This window comes from Lampetra fluviatilis, chromosome 2 (assembly GCF_964198595.1).
Source record: "Lampetra fluviatilis chromosome 2, kcLamFluv1.1, whole genome shotgun sequence".
Lineage (NCBI taxonomy): Eukaryota > Metazoa > Chordata > Hyperoartia > Petromyzontiformes > Petromyzontidae > Lampetra > Lampetra fluviatilis.
Genome location: NC_136276.1, coordinates 2186862 through 2211342, shown reverse-complemented (window position 1 = coordinate 2211342; position 24481 = coordinate 2186862). Strand labels below are relative to the sequence as shown.

Below are 24481 nucleotides of genomic sequence, written 5' to 3'. Positions count from 1 at the left end.
TGCCGCTCTCCTCGACAGCGCGGGACGACGCCTCGACGGGACGCCGGGCCTCCTCCTCCCAAGCTCCAGCAACATGACCCGGCGAGTCGCGGCACCACACATGTTTGGCCAAAGCACCTACCCGTTGCACGCTCTCGCACCACAACAAACGGGGGGCCGATGTCGCGTTGCGAGGGGCCAACGCGGATCACTGCGGGGACTCAAATCGAGCCCAAACAGTGGTCCGTGTTGGCCCATCGCGTGGTAGCCGCGTCGTCAGGGTCGTCGGCCGTGGTCGGACACATTGACGGGGTAGAAGTACGCATCTTGGTCGATACGGGGGCATCGGCGACAATCATTTCGGAATTAATTTACAATATTCTGCCCGTACAAAGCCGGCCTTTACTGCCGGTTAACGTCCCATTCTATGCCGCTAACGGGGGCTCTCTCGGCATCATGGGACAGATTCGAGCGCAAATTTCTATTGGGGACATCAAATTGTCGGGGCCGATTTTCGTTTCCTCCTCGCTGGCGGTTCCGTGCCTGCTGGGGACGGATTTCTTAGGTAAAATGCCCATTCGTATTTTGATCGACCAAGGATGCATTGAGCTTCCATCGGGGCGGCGCATGGCGTTCCTGCCATCCCCTGCGGCGGCTCGGTCGGCGTTCGCGACGGTACCGGCGTTCGTCGTTAAAACTGTTCGTGTGCCGCCGGGAGCTCAAATGCTAGTGCCTCTGAAACTTCGTAAGCCCTTCGCTAAGGGCATAGGGGATCAGGGTGTTTTGCTGGGACCGTCTAGGGCCGGGGTTAATGGGCCTCATTTGATTCCGGCCCAGACCGTCGTAAGAGGGGACGGGGACCCTTTCATCGCGGTCCTCAATGTGGGATCGCAGACGGTGGTGGTTCCTCAAGGGACGGTGCTCGCTCACGCGACGCCAGTGCCCTGCGAGGAACCTGTCGCGAACCACGTTGGCACTGCTTCCCGGATGCTCCCACATTCAGACAGCGATGAAGGGTGGATCGACGCGCTTTGTGCGGGATCGACGGACCTGACAAATTCAGAGCGCCAACAGCTTAGAACGCTACTGAGGGAATTTTCCGACGTTTTCAGTCGAGATAAATATGATTTGGGTTGCACTCACCTGCTGCGTCACCATATTGACACGGGTGACAGCCCGCCAATTCGCCAAAATCCGTTTCGGTTAAGTCCCGCCGAAAAGGACCATGTCAAATCGGCTGTTGATGACATGTTAGCCGCCGACATCATTTCTCCCTCCACCAGCCCTTGGGGAGCGCCGATCGTCCTGGTTAAAAAACAGGACGGCTCGTTGCGGTTTTGCGTGGATTTTCGGCGCCTTAATAAAATTTCGGTTGCCGACGCATACCCGCTCCCACGGATGGACGAATCGCTGGACGCCTTGGCGGGAGCGCGATTCTTCTCCACACTAGATTTACTTTCGGGATTCTGGCAGCTTCCTCTGGACGATGATTCTAAGCCTAAAACTGCTTTCCGTACACCGCACGGCCTGTTCCAATTCAACCGGTTGCCGATGGGCTTACACTCAGCGCCGGCAACTTTCCAGCGATTGATGGGATTGGTTTTGGCTGGATTGCAATGGGAGTCGTGCCTGATTTATTTGGATGACGTTATTGTCTTTGGTAAAACTTTTGACGAACATCTCCAGAGGTTGCGGGCGGTTTTCCTAAAGATGCGGGCTGCTAATTTGAAATTTAAGCCCCAGAAATGCCATTTGTTACGCGAGTCGGTGCGTTATCTGGGGCACATCGTAGGGCGCTCGGGTATTGCTACCGATCCCGCCAAAACGCAGTGTGTCAGCTCCTGGCCGACTCCCACCACGGTGGGAGAGGTCAGGAGTTTTATTGGCTTCGCATCATATTACCGACGCTTCGTCGCTAATTTTGCAACGATTGCAAAACCCCTACACGCGTTAACATCAAAAGGGGTCCGGTTCCACTGGGGTCAGGATGAGGAAGCCGCTTTCTGCTCCCTTCGGGACGCGCTGGTGAAGGCTCCTCCCTTGATTTACCCAGATTTTTCGAGGCCGTTTTTGCTCGACACCGACGCGAGCAACACAGGTATTGGAGGCGTGCTTTCCCAGGTGGTTGACGGCGTGGAACGGGTGGTCGCGTACGGCAGTCGGGTGTTGTCTCCAACGGAGCAAAGATATTGTGTCACCCGTAGGGAACTGTTGGCAATCGTCTATTTCATCCAACAGTATCGCCCATATCTGTACGGTCGGCATTTCACCGTCCGCACAGATCATGCGGCACTGCAGTACGCCCTGAAGGTTCAACAGCCATCGGGACAATTGTCCCGATGGTTGGAGGTCCTCCAGGATTTCAGTTTTGAAACCACTTATCGTAAGGGCGTTCGCCACACCAACGCTGACGCTCTGTCGCGGATGCCAACCGCCTCCGAATGCGCATGCCTCCTGGGGTCGGGGCGTTGCAAGCCAGTAGGGGACATGATGGTTCCGGTCCTGGCGGCGGCCGCCGACGATGAAACGGTAGTCCCCATTGATATCGCCGAACAGGGGAGAGATTCCCTGCTTGGATTGCCCGTTGATGAATGGGGGTGCCTCCAGTTGGAGGATGCCTCCCTCCTCGCGTTGCGTCGTCGCGCCGGGGAGAGGGGGCGTGTGACGGGTCATGCCGACGCATGGGAAACCCATGCGGGCTTGCTTATGCATTGGGACGGGAAATCCCAGCGTCACCGGCTGGTGGTCCCTTCTGGCCTACGGGGTAAGGTGGTGTGGGCTGCTCATGAGCGCCTCCTCCACCTAGGTACCCAGAAAACACTCGCCTTGCTCCAGCTGAATTTTTTTTGGCCGGGTATGACAAGGGATGTCGCTGATCTGTTGGCGGCATGCCCTCAGTGTGCGCAGCGCAAACCACCGGCACGGGAGTCGAACCCGCCCTTGCAATCCATCCAGGTCTCCAGAATAAATGAACTGGTCGCACTGGACATTCTGGGGCCATTCCCCGCCACCTCCAGGGGAAATAAATATTTGCTTACTGGGGTCGAATATTTTACGCGCTGGCCTATGGCCTGGCCCCTGGCGAATCAGTCGGCAGCAGCCATCGTCGACGCCTTTGTCCAAGGTTATGTCATGGACAAAGGTGCCCCGGAGCGGTTGTTGACCGACCAGGGTAGAAATTTTTCGGGGAAACTCCTAAAACAAGTCTGTGATCTCCTAGGAACGAAAAAAATTCGAACCTCTCCCTATCACCCGCAAACGGACGGGATGGTCGAGCGTCTGCATCGCACCATCACGTCTATGTTGTCGCAGCAAGTTTCGGACTCACAGGCTGATTGGGACTTACAAATTCAAGGGGTTCTAGCGGCATACAGATTGGCTCCCCATGCTGCGACGGGGTTTTCACCTTTCTTTCTTATGTATGGCCGCGAACCCGACCCACCTGTTCGGGCACAGCTGCAGATCCCCGTGCCGCTGGGCAAATCTAAATTGGACGATCACGTTAAATTTAACCTTGACAAACTGACTGAGGCGCGGGATGCGGCGAGGCTAAATTCTGACAGGCGTCAGAAGGCAAACGAGCGCCTCAGACTGGCTCGCGCGCACGTGCTGCAGTGGAAGCCGGGGGACAGGGCATGGCTGCACTGTCCCCAGGTACCACTCGCGACCTCCTCTAAACTCGTACGCCCGTGGCGGGGCCCCGTCGAGGTTGTTGAGGTTTTGAGGCCTCAGTGCGTTCGAATCCAATGGGGGAGGCGCCGGTGGTTTGTACACCCCTCTAGGCTGAAGCCGTTTGTTGCGGTGCGGGGGCCCACGCCACGCACGCGAGGCCAAGCATGTGGGGGGTCGACCGACTCGGAGGGTCCGTCGCTGCTCTCGCCTGATGTGTTGCCGGCTGTCCCACCCACAGGTGCACCGGGAATGACGGGCTCACGCCCTGGAACCCACACAGGTGATGCCGACAGTCGCGCGACTTCAATCGCGACCTCACCTCGAATGGGACAGCCGCCACCGGATGGTCCGCCGTCCGGGGTTGCCCCGTGTGACGGGCCTGCGGCAAGGACGCGCGCTAAAATGCGCAGACTCTTATAATATACAGCAGGAAGAAAAAGAAGAAAAAAAAAACTTTTTTTTATTTATTTTCCTTCACGTGTCATGGTTACTGTATGCTGCGTCGGTGGTGTGCTCCTTGCACACTGTGTGTGTTGTGTTGTGTGGGCGCGGTGTGTGTGTTGTGGGTGCGTTGTGTGTCGTGGGTGTGCTGTGTGTGCTGGGGGGAGTTCCTGGCTAGTTGTATATACGTGCTTTTACGGATTTCGTATTTATGCGGGGGGGGGGTGCGTCGGACATTCCTTTCGGGGGTATGGTTGTTGTTCTTGTTGTTGTTCTTCAATTTGCATTTTGTTGAAAAAAAATGAGGCACACACGGGGTCGAGGGGTAAATGTTCCTTTATTTGGAATTGTTGCAGCCGGGACGGCTGCGAGCTGTAATGGGGGGGGTGATGTAGGGCTGTTACGGGAGGGCTGTAAGTGCATACGATCCAATGGGTAACAAACACAGTGGGCGGAGTTACGGGAGTACACGGGGGGGGGGTGCCCGCAACGACGTCCGCGTCAGGCAGCCTGGGGGGTTGGGATCCTGGTGAGGGGTATAAAGGGGGAGGACAGAGAGAGCTCGGGGCTCAGTCTGGGAACGAAGGAGGAAGAGTGAAGATCCTCTAGCTAGAGCCCTGGACTCCCCTCGACGCCGCCCTTGTCAGGGCTGCAGAGGATCGAGCCAGAGGCGTGGTTCCGTGAACCAGGGTTAGACCCTGGGACTCCGGAGACCGTAGCCCGACTCACCAGTGTCGGGCCAGTTAGCCTCCCCTAGCCCGTTAGAGGAGGACTTGGGGATAGGTGAGATTAGCTAGGGGGTATCCCCAGTTATCCGGGTGAGGGGGCCGCTACCCCCTCTAGTGTTGTCCTGTACCGACAAGCTGAAATAAATATACGTGTGCCTCAACCTGGGTGTCCAGCGTCTTCACCGGTACTTCACTTGTATTGAATCAATGCTGCTGAAAGTATTGTCTCCCAGGAGGACGTGCGGTTGATGGGTTGTGTAAGACATCTCTTTTTTACGTGGACAAACACATCCACGAAGGAGACACATTAACACGTATCAGGCTTTCGCGACCAATATCCATAATAAAGGGGTTTTTTTTGGGTGAGATCTCGTAAATATATAAATGTGTCGTTACAACCCGCCACCAAACGACACAGCCAACTAGTAAGGGTTGTCACGTAAACAGAACGTACCAATTCGTCACTAGTACAGCACTAACCGGTGTGTTGGAGAGCCAAGCCACGACATTTACAATCTGAGTACGACGTTTCGCCAGTTATTACCACTAGCTTCATCAGGCGACAGAATGGCGATGAATAATCATGTATCCACAATTGATGTCAAAGACAGAATAGCGATGATAATGATGTATAGCCACGATGGAGATTAAATACAAAATATGAAGATGACATTCAAGGTCAATGTGAAAGGCACACCGTGGGTGATGGTGATGATGATGTTCACCAGAGCCACGTGCAGTCTGAAATACGTACCGTATATATATTTCATAAACGAGTACGGCTTTGTTTAGCCACGATCAGTGTGACGGGCACAGAAACACTCTGTAACGACAATGATCATCATGATGATGACGATGATCACAACGACCTCTTCTCGCGAAGCAGATTTAAAATTTTAAATCCCTCCCTCCCCGCCGATGTTCTTCCGCGCGTTACCTCTCCCAGTGCTGATCGCGACACCTCGATCGAGCGCGTGCACGTGTGACGCACGCGCGCGCGCGCACACAAACACGCGCGCGCCTTTGTGTGCGCGAGAGGAGGGAAAGAGAAGAGAGAGAAAGGCAACGCCGAGAGAGTGAGAATGAGAAACGCCCCATCATCATCATCTCTCCGAGCTCGTAGCCAGCGGCGTACGAGGCCGGGTTAATCGTCGCAGATGAAGACGCTCCATCCACATTTGCGCTACCAGAAGCACCCCGTGCAGTCCGAAGCACACGTCGTAAAACAGCGCAGCGGTCATTGCGAGGCAAGCGGAGGGAGGTGGAGTCGTCTTGGTTATGCTGTAGTAGCAGCAGCAGCTGTCGTAGACGGTGCAGGAAGAGGCTGTCGTCGGAGTCACTCATCATCTCACGTCGTCCTCCCTCCCTGTTGGGGCTGCACGCTCCCCGCTCTCCGCCCCTCTTCTCCTCCTCCTCCTCGGCTGCCCGAGGAGCGGCGGACCCGATGGTGCAGCGTGGGGGAGGAGGAGGAGCAGCGCCCATAACAGCGGAGAGCGACACGCGGCTGCTGATGCTGCAGCAACAGCAGCCGCAGCCGGGCATGGAGACGCCGAGCGTGAAGGTGATAGTGCGTGTGTGTACTGTGTAGTGTGTGTACTGTGTGTATGTACTGTGTGTGTGTACTGTGTGTGTGTACTGTGTGTGTACTGTGTGTGTGTACTGCGTGTATGTACTGTGTGTGTACTGCGTGTGTGTACTGCGTGTGTGTACTGTGTGTATTGTGTGTGTGTACTGTGTGTGTGTACTGTGTGTACTGTGTGTGTGTACTGTGTGTGTGTACTGTGTATGTACTGTGTGTACTGTGTGTGTGTACTGTGTGTGCTGTGTGTGTACTGTGTGTGTGTGTACTGTGTGTGTGTACTGTGTGTGCTGTGTGGGTGTACTGTGTGTGTGTACTGTGTGTGTGTGTACTGTGTGTGTACTGTGTGTGTACTGAGTTGCATGGTGGTTCAGTGTGTTAGTGTGTGTGTGTAGAATGTACTGTGGCTGAGTTGCATGGTGGTGAAGTGTGTTTGTGTGTGTGTTGGGTGGTGTGTGTGTGTTGGGTGGTGTGTGTGTGTGGTACCATCAGCCCCACCAAAACTAAGCACCTGCCTGGGTATTTTGTACCATCGGACACTCCACCCCCACAACTCCCAATTGGTGATGGGGCAGTTGTGGAGAGAGTGGAGAGTTTCCCATACCTGGGCAGTGTGCTTATGACCGGCTCCAGTTTATCAGCAGAGGTCTCACTCCGAATCAGTCGAGCGGCAATATCTTTTCATCGGTTGCGTAACGCTGTGTGGAAGCTACCTGGTCTGTCGCTCCGCACGAAGCTTCAGGTCTTCTCGGCCACGGTCATTCCCTCCCTTCTCTACGCTTGCGAAACGTGGACCCCCCTAGTGGAGCATCTTCGCCGGTTGGAAACATTTAGGCTGGCCTGCCTACGATCCATCCTGGGTTTAACCAGGCTGGATTGTGTGAGGAGCTCACAAGTCCTTGAAAGATCTGGGCAAAGTCCCATCAGTGAGCTCCTCCGGCAGGCAAGGCTGCGTTGGCTGGGTCATGTAGCCCGCATGCCCAGCCACCGCATGCCTAAACAGCTTTTGTTCGTCCGGATCGAGGGGGCTAAACGGGCGCGGCACGGGCTGGAGAAGAGATGGAGTGATGTGGTACAGGAGGATGTGGAGCTGAGTGGACTTGCCGATGACTGGTACCAGCGGTGTCAAGATCGGCCTCAGTGGAGGAGGCTCGTGAAGGACGCTACTGGGCAGTTGGAGGCAGTCGCCCTCCAGCAACAACGGAGGGCGGAGGAGCAACGCTCACAACAACGAGCGGAGCGCCGGGTAGCTAAAGCACAGCAAGTTGGTACAGTAGGGGGCACAGGTGGTGCATCAGCCAGTCATCTCGGTCATCTCGGTCAGTCGACCCGTGGCACCTGGGTCTGCCCCGTGACCTCCTGCCAGCGGGCGTTCGACACTTCACGTGGCCTCAAGGTGCACATGGCCTGGCACAAGCGTCGTGGTGACGTCACCGCCACTTAGTGGCGAATGGCGGTTGTTGTTGTTGTGTGTTGGGTGGTGTGTGTGTGTTGGGTGGTGTGTGTGTGTGTGTTGGGTGGTGTGTGTGTGTGTTGGGTGGTGTGTGTGTGTGTTGGGTGGTGTGTGTGTGTGTGTGTTGGGTGGTGTGTCTGTGTGTGTTGGGTGGTGTGTGTGTGTGTGCGTGTTGGGTGGTGTGTGTGTGTGTGTTGGATGGTGTGTGTGTGTTGGGTAGTGTGTGTGTGTTGGGTGGTGTGTGTGTTGGTGGTGTGTGTGTGTGTTGGGTGGTGTGTGTGTGGGTGTTGGGTGGTGTGTGTGTGTGTTGGGTGGTGTGTGTGTTGGGTGGTGTGTGTGTGTGTTGGGTGGTGTGTGTGTGTTGGGTGGTGTGTGTTGGGTGGTGTGTGTGTGTTGGGTAGTGTGTGTGTGTTGGGTGGTATGTGTGTGTTGGTTGGTGTGTGTGTGTTGGGTGGTGTGTGTGTGTTGGGTGGTGTGTGTGTGTGTTGGGTGGTGTGTGTGTGTGTTGGGTGGTGTGTGTGTGTGTGTTGGGTGGAGTGTGTGTGTGTGTGTTGGGTGGTGTTTGTGTTGGGTGGTGTGTGTGTGTGTGTGTTGGGTGGTGTGTGTGTTGGGTGGTGTGTGTGTGTTGGGTGGTGTGTGTGTGTGTTGGGTGATGTGTGTGTGTGTGTTGGGTGGTGTGTGTGTGTTGGGTGGTGTGTATGTGTGTGTTGGGTGGTGTGTGTGTGTTGGGTGGTATGTGTTTGGTGGTGTGTGTGTGTTGGGTGGTGTGTGTGTGTTGGGTGGTGTGTGTGTGTTGGGTGGTGTGTGTGTGTGTTGGGTGGTGTGTGTGTGTTGGGTGGTGTGTGTGTGTTGGGTGGTGTGTGTGTGTTGGGTGGTTTGTGTGTGTTGGGTGGTGTGTGTGTTGGGTGGTGTGTGTGTGTTGGGTGGTGTGTGTGTGTGTGTGTTGGGTGGTGTGTGTTGGGTGGTGTGTGTGTGTGTGTGTTGGGTGGTGTGTGTGTGTTGGGTGGTGTGCGTGCGTCACCTGCAGTGCCACCACCACGTGGCCTCAAAGTGCAGCGAGCGTGCGGTGATGTCAACGCCACCACGTGGTGTGTCTGTGTGTGTCACCATTCAGTCGAGGATGCAGCGGCACTGCACTTCGAACCCAGCGACTCGAGTTCGATTCTCGCTCATGGCAAATACCAGTGATGATTATCGTCCATACCGGTCTTGGGCCTCCCCTAGGTCGACTCAGCCGCAAATCACTACCCGGTGCTATGTGTAGTTATTGCCACTTGGGAGACAAAGGCGGCCGGGCGTGGTGCTGGCCACCCACCCCCTCGTGTGCCGTGCCGGCCTTCATAGGTGCTGCTCGCTAACAGCACTGTACACACGTGTTTTTGGGCGTTTATGCGTGGTACGTCTGTTAAGGTTATACGGGGGATCTCTGTCTTGTGTGCACGTCTAATACATGGGGGTCTGCTGCCCAAATACAAAGGGCTGTCCGTGTCGTATTGCTTGCTATGGTTTCTCCTGCGTTCTCCACTGTCATTGTATGTATGTCGAATTTCTTTCGCACCGTACGTAGACAACCAACCGTGCTAACCGCAGGTGAGGGGAAGGACAACAAACTAAACACACACACAAATAAAAGTTGCCTTTCCACGAGAGGCCAAAACCGCTCGTTAATTGAAGTTGGGCCAAACATCCCAATACAGCGGGCAGTACCCTCCCCGATAACTCGAGTCTTGAGACTGACTGAAGCTTTCCCCGCTTAAATTTCATTTGAGCGACCTTTTTTTACACGTGACTTTCACTCAGTCAGAGCAACAGATAGATAGATACACGAGAAAAGTAAATCATTGAATGAATACACACGTGCGTGTGTGTGTGTGTGTCGATGTGATGATGCGAGTGGACCTTCGCCCACGTGGCCACCACAGATCCATGCGGCCCCTGCGTCAACAAGCGGGCATTAGGATGGGCTCTGCTGAAATAGTTCACCGTTACACCCATTGATGGTTGCATTTTATTGTATAGAACAGCACCATCTGACCCTGACCACTTTCCATTTACCCCATTTTGGCAATGCGTTGTGGCCCTTACCACCTTTCCTCCATATATATGTTTTTTTATAATTGTATTTTTGAAGTGATGTACGAAACCAAGGCGTGGCGGCTGCTTACGACTCACTTGAGTTGTGAGTGTGTGAATAGAATATGTATTATTATTAGAGAAGATAAGCAAAGAGCCTTAAACGAATACTGACACAATAATACGATCTGGCAAAAGTGGGAGATGTTTTTTTTACATAAAATAAATAACTTGCGCAATAACAAAAACCCCGACTAAAATCCGGTGTTTTAAAACCTTACAGTTATGCGTTTTGCATACAAATTCCATCCCAATAAAGTGCGTAAAATTGCAGACAGATTCAGTGCTCTGATATAACACGTAGCAGCTACCAGCTGTTCCACAGCCACTCACCCACGGCTTTGTGATATGCGTGCTGCTGTGCGCGCACACACGTGTATTTTTGACTCGACGATGGTGTGTGTGCGTGCGAGGGTCAAGTCTAAGGGGAGGGAGCGGTGGCGCAGTGGTGAGCACACTGTGCTAGAAACACGGCGACCCGCGGCCACGACTTTGAACGTCATTGACGAGTGACATGAACACGTATTCCGGGCCTCGCCTAGGTAGATTTAGCTTAAAGTGCGTACCTGGTACGCTGTGTATGAACACCTGGGGAGACAGACGCGGTTTGGTTTGCTCCTGGCCACACAAGCTGATTGTGCGCTGTGCCGGCCTTAACAGGCGCTCACAAACAGCAGTTGCGGCAAGTCTTGTGTGTGTGGACGTGTGTGTACGTGTGCACATGTTCCTGAATAGGTTTCGTAAATTCGTGTGGAGTAATCATCTTTGTCATCATCCGATGGGTGAGTGAATGAATGAGCGATTGAAGGACTGAGTGATGGTGTGAGTGAATGCATGACTGGGTGATTGAATGAGTGGGTGAGTGAATGAATTAGCGATTTCATGACTGAGTGATGGGGTGAGTGAGTGAATGACTGGGTGATTGAATTAGTGGGTGAGTGAATGAATTAGCGATTTCATGACTGAGTGATGGGGTGAGTGAGTGAATGACTGGGTGATTAAATGAGTCGGTGAGTGAATGAATGAGTGCACGAATATATTCATGATTGAGTGATTGAATGGGTGAGTGAGTGAATGAATGAGGGAGTGATGTGACGAATGACCGACTGACTGAATTCGTTAATGACTGCTGAGTGAGTGAGTGGCTGACTGACTCATTGAATGTGAGTAAATGCGTGAGTGATAGAATTTGAGTAGGTGAGTATGACGCGTGAGTGAACGACTCACTCACTCACTGGCCGACCAAAGAAAGAGTCGCGTGACTAGGGGTGAGTCACGAACTTGGGCATTGCCACTCCGCGTGGCTCTCTGTGCTTTCTCTACAAATCCAAATCACCATCCTCTAGGAAGATAATAGTAGCGATACTATCCTCTGTGAGGAAACGTGTTAGGCACAAGGGCATTGAGCGATGGAGCAGAGATGCCTCGACGGGACGACTTGCAGTGGTTGGTGGTAGTGACGGCAGGGAGTTTGGTGGTGATTGGTAGTGTTGATTTTTGTTCATGTGTCTTACTCCGTGTCTGTATCTTGGTGGGGACCAGTTGTGTAGTGGTTCGCGCGCTGCGCTACGAACCTGGCGACCCGAGTTCGACTCCCGCTCACGGCCAATACCAGTGGCGATTATCTGAACCTGACCTGGGGCTCATCTAGGTCGACTCGGCCTCAAATTAGTAACCTGGTGCGCTGTGTAAACATTGCCGCTGGGGAGACAAAGGCGGCGAGGCGTGGTGTTGGCCACCCACCCCCTCCCGTGTCGTTCCAGCCTTCATAGGTGCTCGCTAACAGCACTTGCCCCAACAGTCCGTTAAGGTATTTTATGGGTCTTTCACCTGAAGCCGATTGCTTGTGTTGTGTTGCGATCGAAACGTCGTGATATTTTTTTTATTTTTCAATCTACGTGGCTTTACCGAAATGCCCATAGAATATGTATTCCTGCAGTCACGAAAGCTTTGAGTCAAGATTTAGTCCGTTAAGGTTATACGGGGGATCTTTGTCTTTGTTTGTGTACAAGTCTGTGTCCATGTGCCCCCAGGTTCCCTGTAAGAGACCCGGCCCCATCGGCGCGTTTAAGAACTCGGACTGCAGCACGTCCTCGGACACCACGAGCCACAGCTGGGCGCGCCAGGTGCGACACGTGGAGCAACCACCACCACCACAACAACTACAACAACAACCACCACGACAACACACACACCAGCCGCCAAAACAACCATCACAACAACAAAGACACCAACAACCAAAACACCCACAACAAAAACCCAAATATCATCAACAACAACAGCAGCAACAACACAAACGAACCACAATACCTTGCTGATCTCGTCAAGAAGCATAAACCATCACGCGAACTCCGCTCATCCTTGCAGCGGCCTTTAGCTGCCCATCGAACAGACACGGTGGTCACCGCATCACCGCCCGGCGCTTTCAGATGCGCTTTTAAATCATCTCGGTTGAAAACTCATCTCTTTAGAACTGATTTTTGTGTTTAGTTTGTTGTCCTTCCGATTAGCACGGTAGGCCACGTACGGTGCGAAAGAAGTTCAACATATAGGGGACTGCAGAGCTTGGGCAATTTCTAGTAGCGCCGGCTCAATGCTTGGCTGCTGCCTTTCAGCGAGTCTGAGATGAAATTAGCGCCAACGACGACGCTATATATATCAATGAAGCATCGTTATAATAAATAGTCATAATTTTCGGCCCTCTGCCAATTCACTGCTGGGGGAATGAAGAGGCCCTCTCCAAAAATGTGTCTGTCACGGGGGCAGCCCGCTCGACCCCCCCCCCGTCACCACGGCGTGGATTGACAAACTGGGCGAGTTGCTTGCCCAAATAAGAAAGCCAAAGCGCTCATCTGCGGGCTAGCGGTGGCGTGGGGTCGGTGACTTTGACGCGCGCTGCCAGGGTCCCTCTTGCGTGTCTGTGCGTCTGTGTGTGTGTGCGTCTGTGTGTGTGTGTCTGTGTGTGTGTGTTTGTGTGTGTGTGTGTGTGTCTGTGTGTGTGTGCTGGGTGTTCTTTTTTGTTTGGGGTGCTGCACCGAGTTTAGCAAACGACCTCTGAAACGGCGGCAGCAAGCGAGCAAAGGGGGCGCGAACAAACACCCCCCCCGCCCCCCTCCCCGACACGTACACGACGTCACCGCGAGCCCCCTAATGCGTTTGCCATTAACGCGCGCACCGCGCAACGACAAAGAGGCCCCGAATAGCCTCGGCGGAATTTTGGGGCAAGCGTTGTTCGCGAGCACTTAGACAGACACACATGCATAGACTCACAAACAGGCAAAGACAAAGATCCCCCGAATAGCCTAAAGCGGAATTTTTAGGACAAGTGCCATTAGCAAACACTAAGACACATATGCATAGACTCAAAAACAGACACAGATCCCCCGAATAGCCTTAATGGACTTTTAGGGAAGGTGCCGTTAACGAACACATAGCTTCACAAACAGACAAAGACAAAGATCCCCCGAATAGGCTTAATGGACGTTTTGCGGCAAGTATGTATAGAATGTTGAACTTCTTTCGCACCATACAGAGCTAATCTGAGGTTCGGCGGTAGGCCAACAAACTTAAAAACAGAAATACTCATGAACAGACAAAGATCCCCCATATAATCCTAACAGACTTTTGGGGCAAGTGCTGTTAGTGTGCACCTATGAAGGCCGGCACGGCACACGAGGGGTGGATGGCCAACACCAAGCCCGGCCGCCTTTGTCTCCCCAATGGCGATGTTTACACACCGCACCAGGTACTCATTTGAGGCTGAGTCGATCTAGGGGAGGGCCCAGGACCGGTTCAAATAATATTCACTGGTGTTGGCCGCGAGAGAGAATTGAACCCGGTTCGTCAGGTTCATAGCGCAGTGCGCTAACCGTTACACTACAGCTCCCTAGACACACACGCACACATTCACAGACACACACGCACACACACACATTCACAGATACACACGCACACGGACGCACATACTGGGGGAGCCGCGAGTTCCACCGTCGGTGATTGGATGACTTTGACGGCTCGCTCTGCACTGTCACTCTTAGTTCAGTTGGTGCACACGGCTCCTTTAAAACACACACACACACAAAAACTTCCTCTCTCCGTGAGCCCGCCGTCCCAACGTGGGTTGGGACGGTCCAGTGTTGTGAATCGGACACTGGGAAACAGACGTCTCGCCCGTGTGTTTAATGCACCGATGGGTGTTTAATGAAGGCGGTGGAAGGGGGGCGGCGGGTCGATTCGCTTCTGAATAGGGGATGGCTCTTAAAGGGGCACGTGCGGATGTAGCGGCTCTCAGAGGAGCGCGCGAGCCGGTGACGGCTCTTAAAGGGACACGTGCGGAGATGGTCGGTGCCAATGGGGCACCTGCGGACGTGGCGGCTCTTAAAGGGTCACGCAAGGAGGAGGTGACGGCTCATAGAAGAACGCGTTCCGAAGTGATGGCTCCGAAAGCAGCGCACGTGTCGTTGCCGACTTTTAAAGAGGTGAGCACGCGGCACGGTCACGGTGACGGCTCTTAAAGGGGCACGTGTTGAGGTTTTGGCTCTTAAAGGGACACGTGTTGAGGTGTTGGCTCTTAAAGGGACACGTGTTGAAGTGTCTGCTCTTAAAAGGGACACGTGTTGAAGTGTCTGCTCTTAAAGGAACACGTGTTGAGGTGTTGGCTCTTAAAGGGACACGTGTTGAAGTTTCGGCTCTTAAAAGGGACACTTGTTGCGGAGATAAACCTCAAGGTCGCACGTGTAGAGGTGACGGTATCTTAAAGGAGCACACCGTGTGGGTTCCACTCATAAAGGAGAACAGTACTTATGGGGGTGACGGCTCTTAAAGGGACACGTGTTGTGGTGACGGCTCTTAAAGGGACACGTATTGGTGTGACGGCTCTTAAAGGGACACGTGTTGGAGTGAAGGCTCTTAAAGGGACACGTGTTGAGGTGACGGCTCTTAAAGGAGCACGTGTTGGGGTGACGGCTTTTAAAGGGACACGCACTGGTGTGACGGCTCTTAAAGGGACACGTGTTGGGGTGACGGCTGTTAAAGGGGCACGTGTTGGGATGAAGGCTCTTAAAGGGACACGTATTGGTGTGACGGCTCTTAAAGGGACACGTGTTGGGGGTGACGTCTCTTAAAGGAGCACGTGTTGGGGTGACGGCTCTTCATGGGACACGTGTTGGGGTGACGGTTGTTAAAGGGACATGTACTGGTGTGACGGCTCTTAAAGGGACGCGTTTTGGGATGACGGCTGTTAAAGGGAAACGTGTTGTGGTGACGGCTCTTAAAAGGGCACGTGTTTGGGTGACCGCTCTTGAAGGGACATGTGTTGGGTTGACGGCTCTTAAAGGGACACGTGTTGGGGTTACGGATCTTAAAGGGAAACGTATTAGGGTGACGGGTCTTCATGGGAATCGCGTTGGGGTAACGGCTCTTAAAGGGACACGCGTTGGTGTGACGGCTCTTAAAGGGACACGTGTTGAGGATGACGGCTCTTAAAGGAGCACGTGTTGGGGTGGCGACTCTGCATGGGACACCTGTGGCTCTGCTGGGGACCGCGCCTGTGCCGCAGTCTCTACTCTGATCTCCGCGTCTCTATGATGGCAGGTTTATTAGATTATAATGAATCGCTTAGCAAAATAGTCGATCACGTGGAAGGAAAACTTCGGTTCCCTCCCACAGATGTTGAGCTGCCAGTCATCTAAGTTAACCCATACCACCTGTGTCCGTTCCGTGGCCTGCCAGCAGCGAACCTTCGACACTTCACACGGCATACCCTCAAATTTCACCTCGCCTGGTAACAAGCGTTGTGTATGAGTTAGTGGGGGGGGGGGAGTGGTGGCGCAGTGATTAGCACGCTGCGCGACAAATCCGGCGCTCCCAGTTTGATTCCCACTCACGACGAATAAACAGTGGCAAATATCCGAACCGATCCTGGGCCTCCCGAGTACCTGGTGCGATGTGTAAACAACACCGCTGGGGTGCTTGCCACAAACCCCTTCGTGCGCCGTGCCGGCATTCACAGCATTTGCGTCAACAATCTGTTAAAGGCGAAACGGGGGATCTTTGTTTGTGTGTGTGTTTGTGAATCCTTGTAGAGTCTCCACCTACTCAATGTCACTCCTCGCGTCTCTACCGCTGAGAATCAATCCCAGCAGAGAGGCCCGCTCAGTGGCAACCGCGTCATTAAGCCGCTCTCCAGCATTGAATTCAAATTAAAGACCGAATCCGCTCTCTGGGCAGCGACGATCTCTCTCTCTCCGTGTCTCTCTCTCGTCTCGGGTCTGCCAGTCACCGTGGGTGTTCACGGAACGAGAAGAGGAGGCGCCATCATCATCAGTGCTCAACAATGCTAATCGTAAACCCATGCGGGCGTCGGTGTGAGACGATGTCGCGACTTGGAAGCACTGCCCAATGATTCCGACTCGTGCGTTTTATCCGTAATGGAGGTTTTTTGGGTTACATCGCGTAAATATATAAATGTGTCGTGTGTTTTAGTCGGACCTTTGTCGAAGATTACCAAGCACGCAGGGTCGGCCTCCTTGTGCTCGCCCTGTCAATTTGCGATGCATCAAGAGTGGGTTGGTGATGATTTGATAATTTGAAGAAATATCGGAACGATATTAAAAAATCTTTATCTACTATATCATCCATAATACAGGTTTTTTTTTATTACACGCTTTTATTGAACTCACTCTGTCTGTTGTTGTTCTTGTCGTATCCTCAAATCTTGTAACTCGATTTTAACCCATTTCCCAATGTGGTATCGACTGCAAACTTGGTATACTTATGTCATACTGATGACAATACTATATTCTATTTTAAAAATGTTTAAACCATCATTTTTATATGTTATGTTTCGGCTGGGGTCTAATTGTCCACGCTCAACTCACGCTAGCTGTAAATCACCACGGTCCCTTACGTTATGGCAAGCTTTGCGGCCACGTCCTAGAGTCATGGAGTTCTGCCATTATGAATACGGTACATTTCATTAAAGCGTGTTTTAAAAAAAGTATTTTAAAATATTACTTATTTTGGGTTATATCGCAGCCAGATTTGGCTGCCGCCTGATGATGCCGGTAGTAATTACTGGCGAAACGTCGTACTTTGATTGTAAATGTTGAGGCTTTGCTCTTCAGCACACAACCGGTGTGCTGTACTAGTGACTAATTGGCCACGTTCTGTTCACGTGACAAACCTTACTCATTGGCTGTATCGGGTGGTGGCGGGTTTAACGACACATTTATATATTTACGCGATCTAACCCCAAACCCCCCCCCCCAACCCCTGTTTTTATTAATGGCATTGGTCGTGAAAGGTTCCGTGTTAACCGGCGTCAATTTGTGATACTACCATCAGTCACTCGGCGTCCCTAGCGAGACTTCACAAACGATAGGTCCCTTAAACGCGTTTTGAGCCTCTCCAATTGAGGTTACGCCGATTAAAAACAAAACTTTGACTTTCTGTTAAAGGGTAATTGTTTGCAGATTTATGTTTTTTGGGTATGTATTGCGTGGTGTGTATTCATGTCCCACCTATTCCCAACTTCTGGTCAATGACAAAAAAAAATATTACAGGACATCAGGAGTGTTTACAGTATGATTCTAAGAGATCGCGTGAGATTTGCGTGCCTGTTATATACGGTACGTTGCGCTTCTTTCGCACCGTACGTAGCCAACCATGCTCATCGGAGGTGCCGGTGTTTACGATGTCGTGGGTATATGGCGAGGACCGATCGCGGTCAGGGTTGTGGTTAAATGTGGGACAGGAGATTATATTTAGCGTTAAGTCAGGGTTCGAATTCGGGTTAGGTCATGGCTCGGGTCACGGTCAGATTTCGGGGTAGCGGTTAGTATAGTTACGTTAAGTATAGTTCAGTATAGGTTACGTCACTGTTCGGACAGGATTAAGGTCACGGTTAGAGTATGGTCCTGGTCTGGGTTAGATTAGGGTTAAACTTAGGCCATCCTCCAATAACTCCTCGCGATCATCCCACCCCTCTCAGCTCCATCCTTCCATTTCTCCCCCCACCCCATCCTCCCACCTCCTTCCAACCTCCTCCACATTCTCCCATCGTTCCCTCCTTCCTCCCGTCCCTAACCCCATCCTCCCATCTCTGCTCTCCATCCACCCCCCGCCATCTCTCCCCTCCATCCTCAAATACCCCGCCCCAGCCTCCCACTCCTCCTCCAATACCCCGCCCCATTCTCCCACTCCTCCTCCCTACACCCTCGAATCGCCCCCCTCGACCCTCCCATCCCTACCCCCCCTCTAAACTCCCCGCCTCCCCGCTCCACATTTACCGCTCAAAGCGCAATCAGCTCCCCCGAGGTCAAGGGGGCGGTGACGTCACCGAGGTGCACGGAGGGTTTGGAAATGCGCCCTCAAGTTGTCCGCATTCGGAGTGGGGGCGCCGCGTCTGGGCGGGCCGCGGGGAGTTCACGGCGGCGTTTGTGCGCGTGCCGGCACTTAAATAGGACCACAGCATCATCATCATCAGCTGCAGCGGCAGCAGCAGCTTCTTCATTATCATCAGCAGCAGCTTAGTATTCGTCATCATCAGTGCCCGGAAGGGCAGTACACGTACGGTCAGAATGAGAATATTCATCGTCGTCTTCATCAGCAGCAGCAAAAGTAGCACCGTCCTAATGTTAATGATCATCACCAGCAGCATCTTTACCGATGCTCATCATCATCAGCAGCGGCAGTAGCAACAGCAGTGGCATGATTTCAGTATCATCGATTTCTAATGGAACAATTTCACATCGCTTTGTCGGAGGTCGACTCAGCCCATCATCCAAAAAGATCAATACAATAGGTACCACATAGTTGGAAGTCAACAGTGATCGCTCTATGGATGTACAGGTTCCCGCCATAAGAGAGTGAAATTACCACCACTCGCTCAGTGATTGCTCATTTAAACGGAGGTACACGTTGACAGCTGTCAGAGAACATGAACACACCTCTGTATTTAAATCAGCTGAAGCCCTCTGTCAATCACGTGACCTCTGGGTGGCCACCCCATTCCCAAAACCCTCCTCTTTCCCCTCCGCCCCCTTTAACAACAGACGCCGCTCTGTGCAGTAGCGTCGATACCCTCATGCAGCATCTCCCTCCTTCCCACTCCTCATCTCCCTCGCACTTCTGATCCTGTGCTCCCGTTTCTCAGTTCCTTTCCCATCCTTTCCCTCTTAGTCTCCATTCTCTCTCTCTCTCTCCTCTCTTGCTCCTGTGTCGTTCCTTATTTACGCAATGCTCGTGTTGAACTTTTTTCGCACCGCACGTAGAAAAATCGTGCTAATCGGAGGTGCGTGGGAAGGACAACAATCTAAACGCTAAAGGCTGTCCCGAAGAAGTGAGTTTTCAAACTAGATGACTTAAAAGTGCGTATTTCCCAGTGGCTTCCTAATACCGGAGGGAGGAGCGTTCCAGACGGTCGCAGAAGCGCGTCTGAAAGCGCGCGCTGCGGTGACCGCCGTCTTTGTTGTTGACTCGACTCCCCCTCCACGTGTCAGGGCGCTGTTGGGTACAAGGGTAGCGCGTGCACGTGGTGGTGTATAGGCGGACAGAGGGGGGAGAAGAGATGGAGTGATGTGGTACAGGAGGACGTGGAGTGGAATTGCCGATGACTGGTACCAGCGGTGTCAAGATCGGCCTCTGTGGAGGAGGCTCGTGAAGGACGCTACTGGGCAGTTGGAGGCAGTCGCCCTCCAGCAACAACGGACGGCAGAGGAACTACGCTCACAACAACGAGCGGAGTGCCGGGTGACTAAAGCACAGCAAGTTGGCACAGTAGGGGGCACAGGTGGTGCATCAGCCAGTCATCTCGGTCATCTCAGTCAGTCGACCCGTGGCACCCGCTAAGTCTGCTCCGTGACTTTCTGCCAGCGGGCGTGCGACACTTCACGTGGCCTCAGGGTGCACATGGCCTGGCACAATCGTCGTGGTGCCGTCACCGCCGCTTAGTGGCGAATGGCGGTTGTTGTTGTTGAACAGGCGGAGAAGGACTGTGACGTCCTGGCCGAGTGACTGTAGGGGGCAGCATTGACACAGCCTCTCCGTTCCGAGCGAGCGGAGCAGTTAAAGCCCCCTGAGCGATGAGCTCTTTTCTCGAGGCGAGCTGGCCACGCACGATCGCTCATCGAAGTGGCTTTATCATCATCATCACACGTGGGAAGTCACAGTCGCAGCCAAATCATCTAAACGGATGTTCATTCTTAATGCGGACGAGGGCAGACACCGGGGAGAAATCGCAAGCCCTTTTCACACAGTGGTCAGTGAGACAAAGGCGGACGTGCGTGGTGCTGGATATATGAACACGGCGGCCTGGTGTAGCTTGCAGTGTGTGTAGGTGCACACACAATGTCTGTGCGTGTTGGTGTGTGTCAATGTACGTGCTCGTATATGCACGTGTGTGCATGTGTGGCCAACACCGGTGACGATTATTTGAACCGGTTCTGGGCCTCACCTAGGTCTACTCAGCCTCAAATGAGTACCTGGTGCGGTGTGTAAACATCGCCACTAGGGAGACAAAGGCGGCCGGGAGTGGTGTTGGCCACCCACCCCCTCGTGTGCCGTGCCGGCCTTTATAGGTGCTCGCTAACAGCACTTGCCCCTACAGTATGTTAAGGCTACACGGGGGGATCTTTGTCTTTTGTAGTAAAACACAAATCCCTTTGAATCTATTGCCTCGTGAATGAGGGAATCGAAGGGGTGTACTGTGAAGGATGTGGCACCACGCCGGGCAACTGACAGTGATGAGAGCCCCCTGACTCGTGGTTGCTGAATGTGAATACCAACAGCACCGCGCAGAGCCTCCTCCAGCCCTAACAGCTCGTGGCCGTGACGTGCCGAGTGTCCTCGGCGGACAGCCACGGCCGCCGCATGGCGATGCCGGCTGTAATTACCGGCGAAACGTCGGATTGTAAATGTTGTGGACTTGCTCTCCAACACACAACCGGTTAGTGCTGTGCTCGTGTAGTGGGTAGGCAGGGAGAGCGAGACTTGCTGGAGGCAACACGTACACAACACAAAGGGGTAATGGCCCCATACACCCTATACCCGAAGGATGTAGACCCTCCGGACTAATGTGCCCTCACTCTGGTTAGAGCTCTACCCTAGACTGGTGAACTCTGAACCCGACCCTAGCCAGGGGTGCGGGGCCCTTTTGGGCTCTTCGCTTCAGCTCTTCAGAGTGGTTCTTCAGATCTCCAGATCTCCAGGTCTTCAGGTCTTCAGGTGGACGATGACTGCCGGACCCGTTCAGAGGTCCGGCTTTTATACCCGTTCCAGAGTCTCTCCCCCCCGAGCCAAACCTTCCTTCTCGAACTCTCTAGGGGGCCCTGGAATGTAACGGAATCCCCCTCCCCAGCCCCCCTCTTGGGGTCCCTGGTGGCCCAACGGCCCGACTCATCCCACCTATCCTGTCTACCACCCGCTGTTGGCACATGTTCGTTACTGCAGGTAAGAATCAATGGTGATAACCAGACCGCCGAACAACGGCACCACACTAGTAACGAATTGGCACGTTCTGTATACGTGACAAACCTTACTAATTGGCTGTGTCGGGTGGTGGCGGGTTTAACGACACATATTTACGTGATCTAACCCAAAAAAACAACCCTGCATTATGCAGCCACGAAGGCTGTCAGTTCGGGGAATTGAAGGGGAGATGCAAAGCGGTGGAAGGGCAGTGAAGCTTGGAGAGAGAGAGAGCGGCTGGCTTGTGAGAGCTCGACAAGTTGTAGAACGACAATATTAATAATAATAGAGTCACAGTGACGGCAGACACGCGGGGTGTCTTTAGTTTGTTGTCCTTCCTCGCGAAAATAATTCAACATACATACTGTAAATGTTACAGAGTGTGGAACTGTATATTTTATCATTTGATTAAATCCTTTTACCCGTCTGGGTTCAAACGTACACTGTTGTCGGAGTCTTCTCTGATTGTTAATGTATAATAATAACAAAAATAGGCGACATTACAAATGAAAGTTTTCACACACGTGGTGTGTGGGGGGGGGAGCGGTAGCGTAGTGGTTAGCCGCTGAGCTACTGATCCGGTGGCCCGAGTTTGAGTCCCACTCACGGCCGAACATCGGTGACGAATATCTGAACCGGACCAGGGGACCTCATCTAGGTCGACTCAGACTGAAATGGCTGCCTGGCGCGGTGTGTAAAAATCGGTGTGCCGTGCCGGTCGTAATAGGTGCTCGCTGAACATCACTTGCCCCGACAAACCATTAAGGCCACACGGGGGATCTGTGTTGTTTTGCCAGTGAGTGCATCGTGCCAGGCATCTCTGTCGTTTATCCCACGGCACCCGGTCTGTCCCGCGACCTGCCAGGAGCGAGCCTTACGCACTTCACCTCAAAGTGCACCTAGCTTGGCACAAGGGCTGTGGTGACGTCACCGACACTTAGCGCTGTCGCATTGTGAATAGTGGCTGTTGTTGCGCGTGCGTTCACGTTTGTGTATACCGGCCACTAGGGAGACAAAGGCGGCCGGGCGTGGTGGGGGCCATTCTGGACCTCATAGGTGCGACGCGCAAACGGCACTTGCCCCAACAGTCTATTAAGGCTACGCGGGGGATCTTTGTACGGGCCGTTCTGCCCTCATTGAGAGCAAAAATAATAATAATTACAGCGGCGATCGGCAGCGAAGTCGGAGTCGCTGGCTCAGACGAGAAGAGAGATGATAGCGCGATTACGCAAAGGAATGTGGGACCCCCCCCCTCTCTCTTATCTGTTACCCCACTTACCCCCCTCTCAACCCCCCCTCTCACCCCCCCCTCTCACCCCAGGCCCCCTTCTTACCCCGAGATTTAGGGAGACCCAGCATCTTCTCTCTGCCAGCAGAGTCGAGGCTCCATGAGATTCTCGTAAATCCACAACGGCGCCTGGGAGGTTTAGCCTGGAGCTGTGAAGATGGCAATGCGCCGAGCGGGTTTGAGTTTCGAGTTGTTAGAGTGTTTTGTTTTGTTTGTTCCACGGACAGTCCCCGTTTTGGCAGCTAGCCGGCTATTTCACACGGGAGATCCGTGGTGCTTGAGTGCAGCCCGCAACAACGACAAAGATTGAAAAAAACGGCGATATTGCATTGGACGATATGACGATATGACGATATTACGGGGCCCTTGCAGGAATAATCTCGATTAGAAGCTTTCGTGACTGCAGGAATCCATACTCTTTGGTTCTTTCGGTAAAGTCACGTGGGTATAAATTACTGCACCACTAACAAACGGAGTATTTAACGGCCGTGAACGAAACGCTGGAGGCGCCAGAGAAGAAAATGTTAGGTGCATGTGCGAGTAAGCTCTATACGTTAGTCTAACGGGGGGGGGGGCACATGCTGGACCCTGCAGGGCAATGATGATGTGACGCACCCCCTCGTGTGCACGTGTTCTCTCCGGACACTCCAAGATTCCTCACACAACCAAAGCGAGCACTCGTGATTGGAATCGGCACCAACGAGATTGCATCGCCATGCAGTACGCTTGCTACGCGGACACTCACGCACCACAGAGAGACAAAGGTCCCCCTTGTAGGCTTGTAGGCTGTTGAGGCAAGTGTTCGTTAGCGAGCACCTGTTGAGGCCGCTACGAGAGAATTGATGTGGCCATCACCGACTCTCACCTGCGTCACGCACGGCGCTGGTGTCTATCATTCGCCACTGATGGCAGCCGTCGCCCGGGAATCAAACTCGGATCGGTTCGTAGCGCAGTGAGCTAACCACTGCGCTACCGCTCCCCACACGTACACACATACGTAGAAAGCACGCACGCGTACTCCCATGCGCGCACACACAGAAGCCTGTAAGGTGACACTGAACACGCCGCACGGAGCACGGGGAGTATATCGGTCGATGTTCACGGCTTTGTTTGGGGTTTTTTCCTTCCTGAATTTACGCCTTTGTCTGTGGGCAAGGCGGCCTGGGGGCCGCCTTGCCCTGGCGCGATGGTCTTCACTCGTTTTCAAGGCGCGGGCGGTGGGGTGGTTGGACACTTTCACCGATGAGACATCATCAGTGTGTGAGGGCCGCCACACCATTTGAACCAATTATTGGGTTCAACAGCAGCACGACGACGACGATGATGGGGGGGGAGGTGTTGTCACGTGGCGTGTGCTGTCGTGGGGCCGCACTGGAAGGCCACCAGCGGCCCGCGGGCCTTGCAACGGATGGATGTGCGGCGTGGCCCTGCGTCTCTCCGTGTCGCCGCCGTGTTGCTGCCGCTGCGGATGTCTCGACGGTTGCCCCTGTTGTGTTGACCCCCCCCCCTATACCCCCGTTTCTCGCAACCTCACCACGAGTGTCCCTGTCGCCACCGGCGTTCTCCGCCTGGTCTCTACTCTCCGGGCATCCCTCTGCCGCCTCTCCCCCCCCACCGTCTCGTCTCCCCGACCTCGTCTCTCGCTCGTTGTCTCTCCGCGTGTGTCTCTACTCTCTCCCCAGGTTGTCCTTTGTCCGCATGTCCCGCGTCGTCGCGGGAGACGGCGGCTGTCCGGCACCAAC

The 24481-nt window shown here is 53.5% G+C and overlaps 1 protein-coding gene across 2 annotated transcripts in view; it reads left to right on the top strand.

Moving 5' to 3' along the window:
* The first annotated feature begins 5841 nt into the window (after positions 1 to 5841).
* Positions 5842 to 24481, top strand: part of CACNB1 (calcium voltage-gated channel auxiliary subunit beta 1) — a 100628-nt gene continuing 81988 nt past the window's right edge. Inside the window, exons 1-2 of one of the 2 annotated variants that reach the window (XM_078866681.1) lie at positions 5842 to 6381; positions 12019 to 12111. In XM_078866681.1, coding sequence (XP_078722807.1) covers positions 6265 to 6381; positions 12019 to 12111 — 210 coding nt within the window. In that variant the 5' untranslated portion in view covers positions 5842 to 6264. The remainder of the gene's footprint in view (positions 6382 to 12018; positions 12112 to 24481) is intronic. The other variant, XM_078866682.1, reaches the window with a different exon arrangement.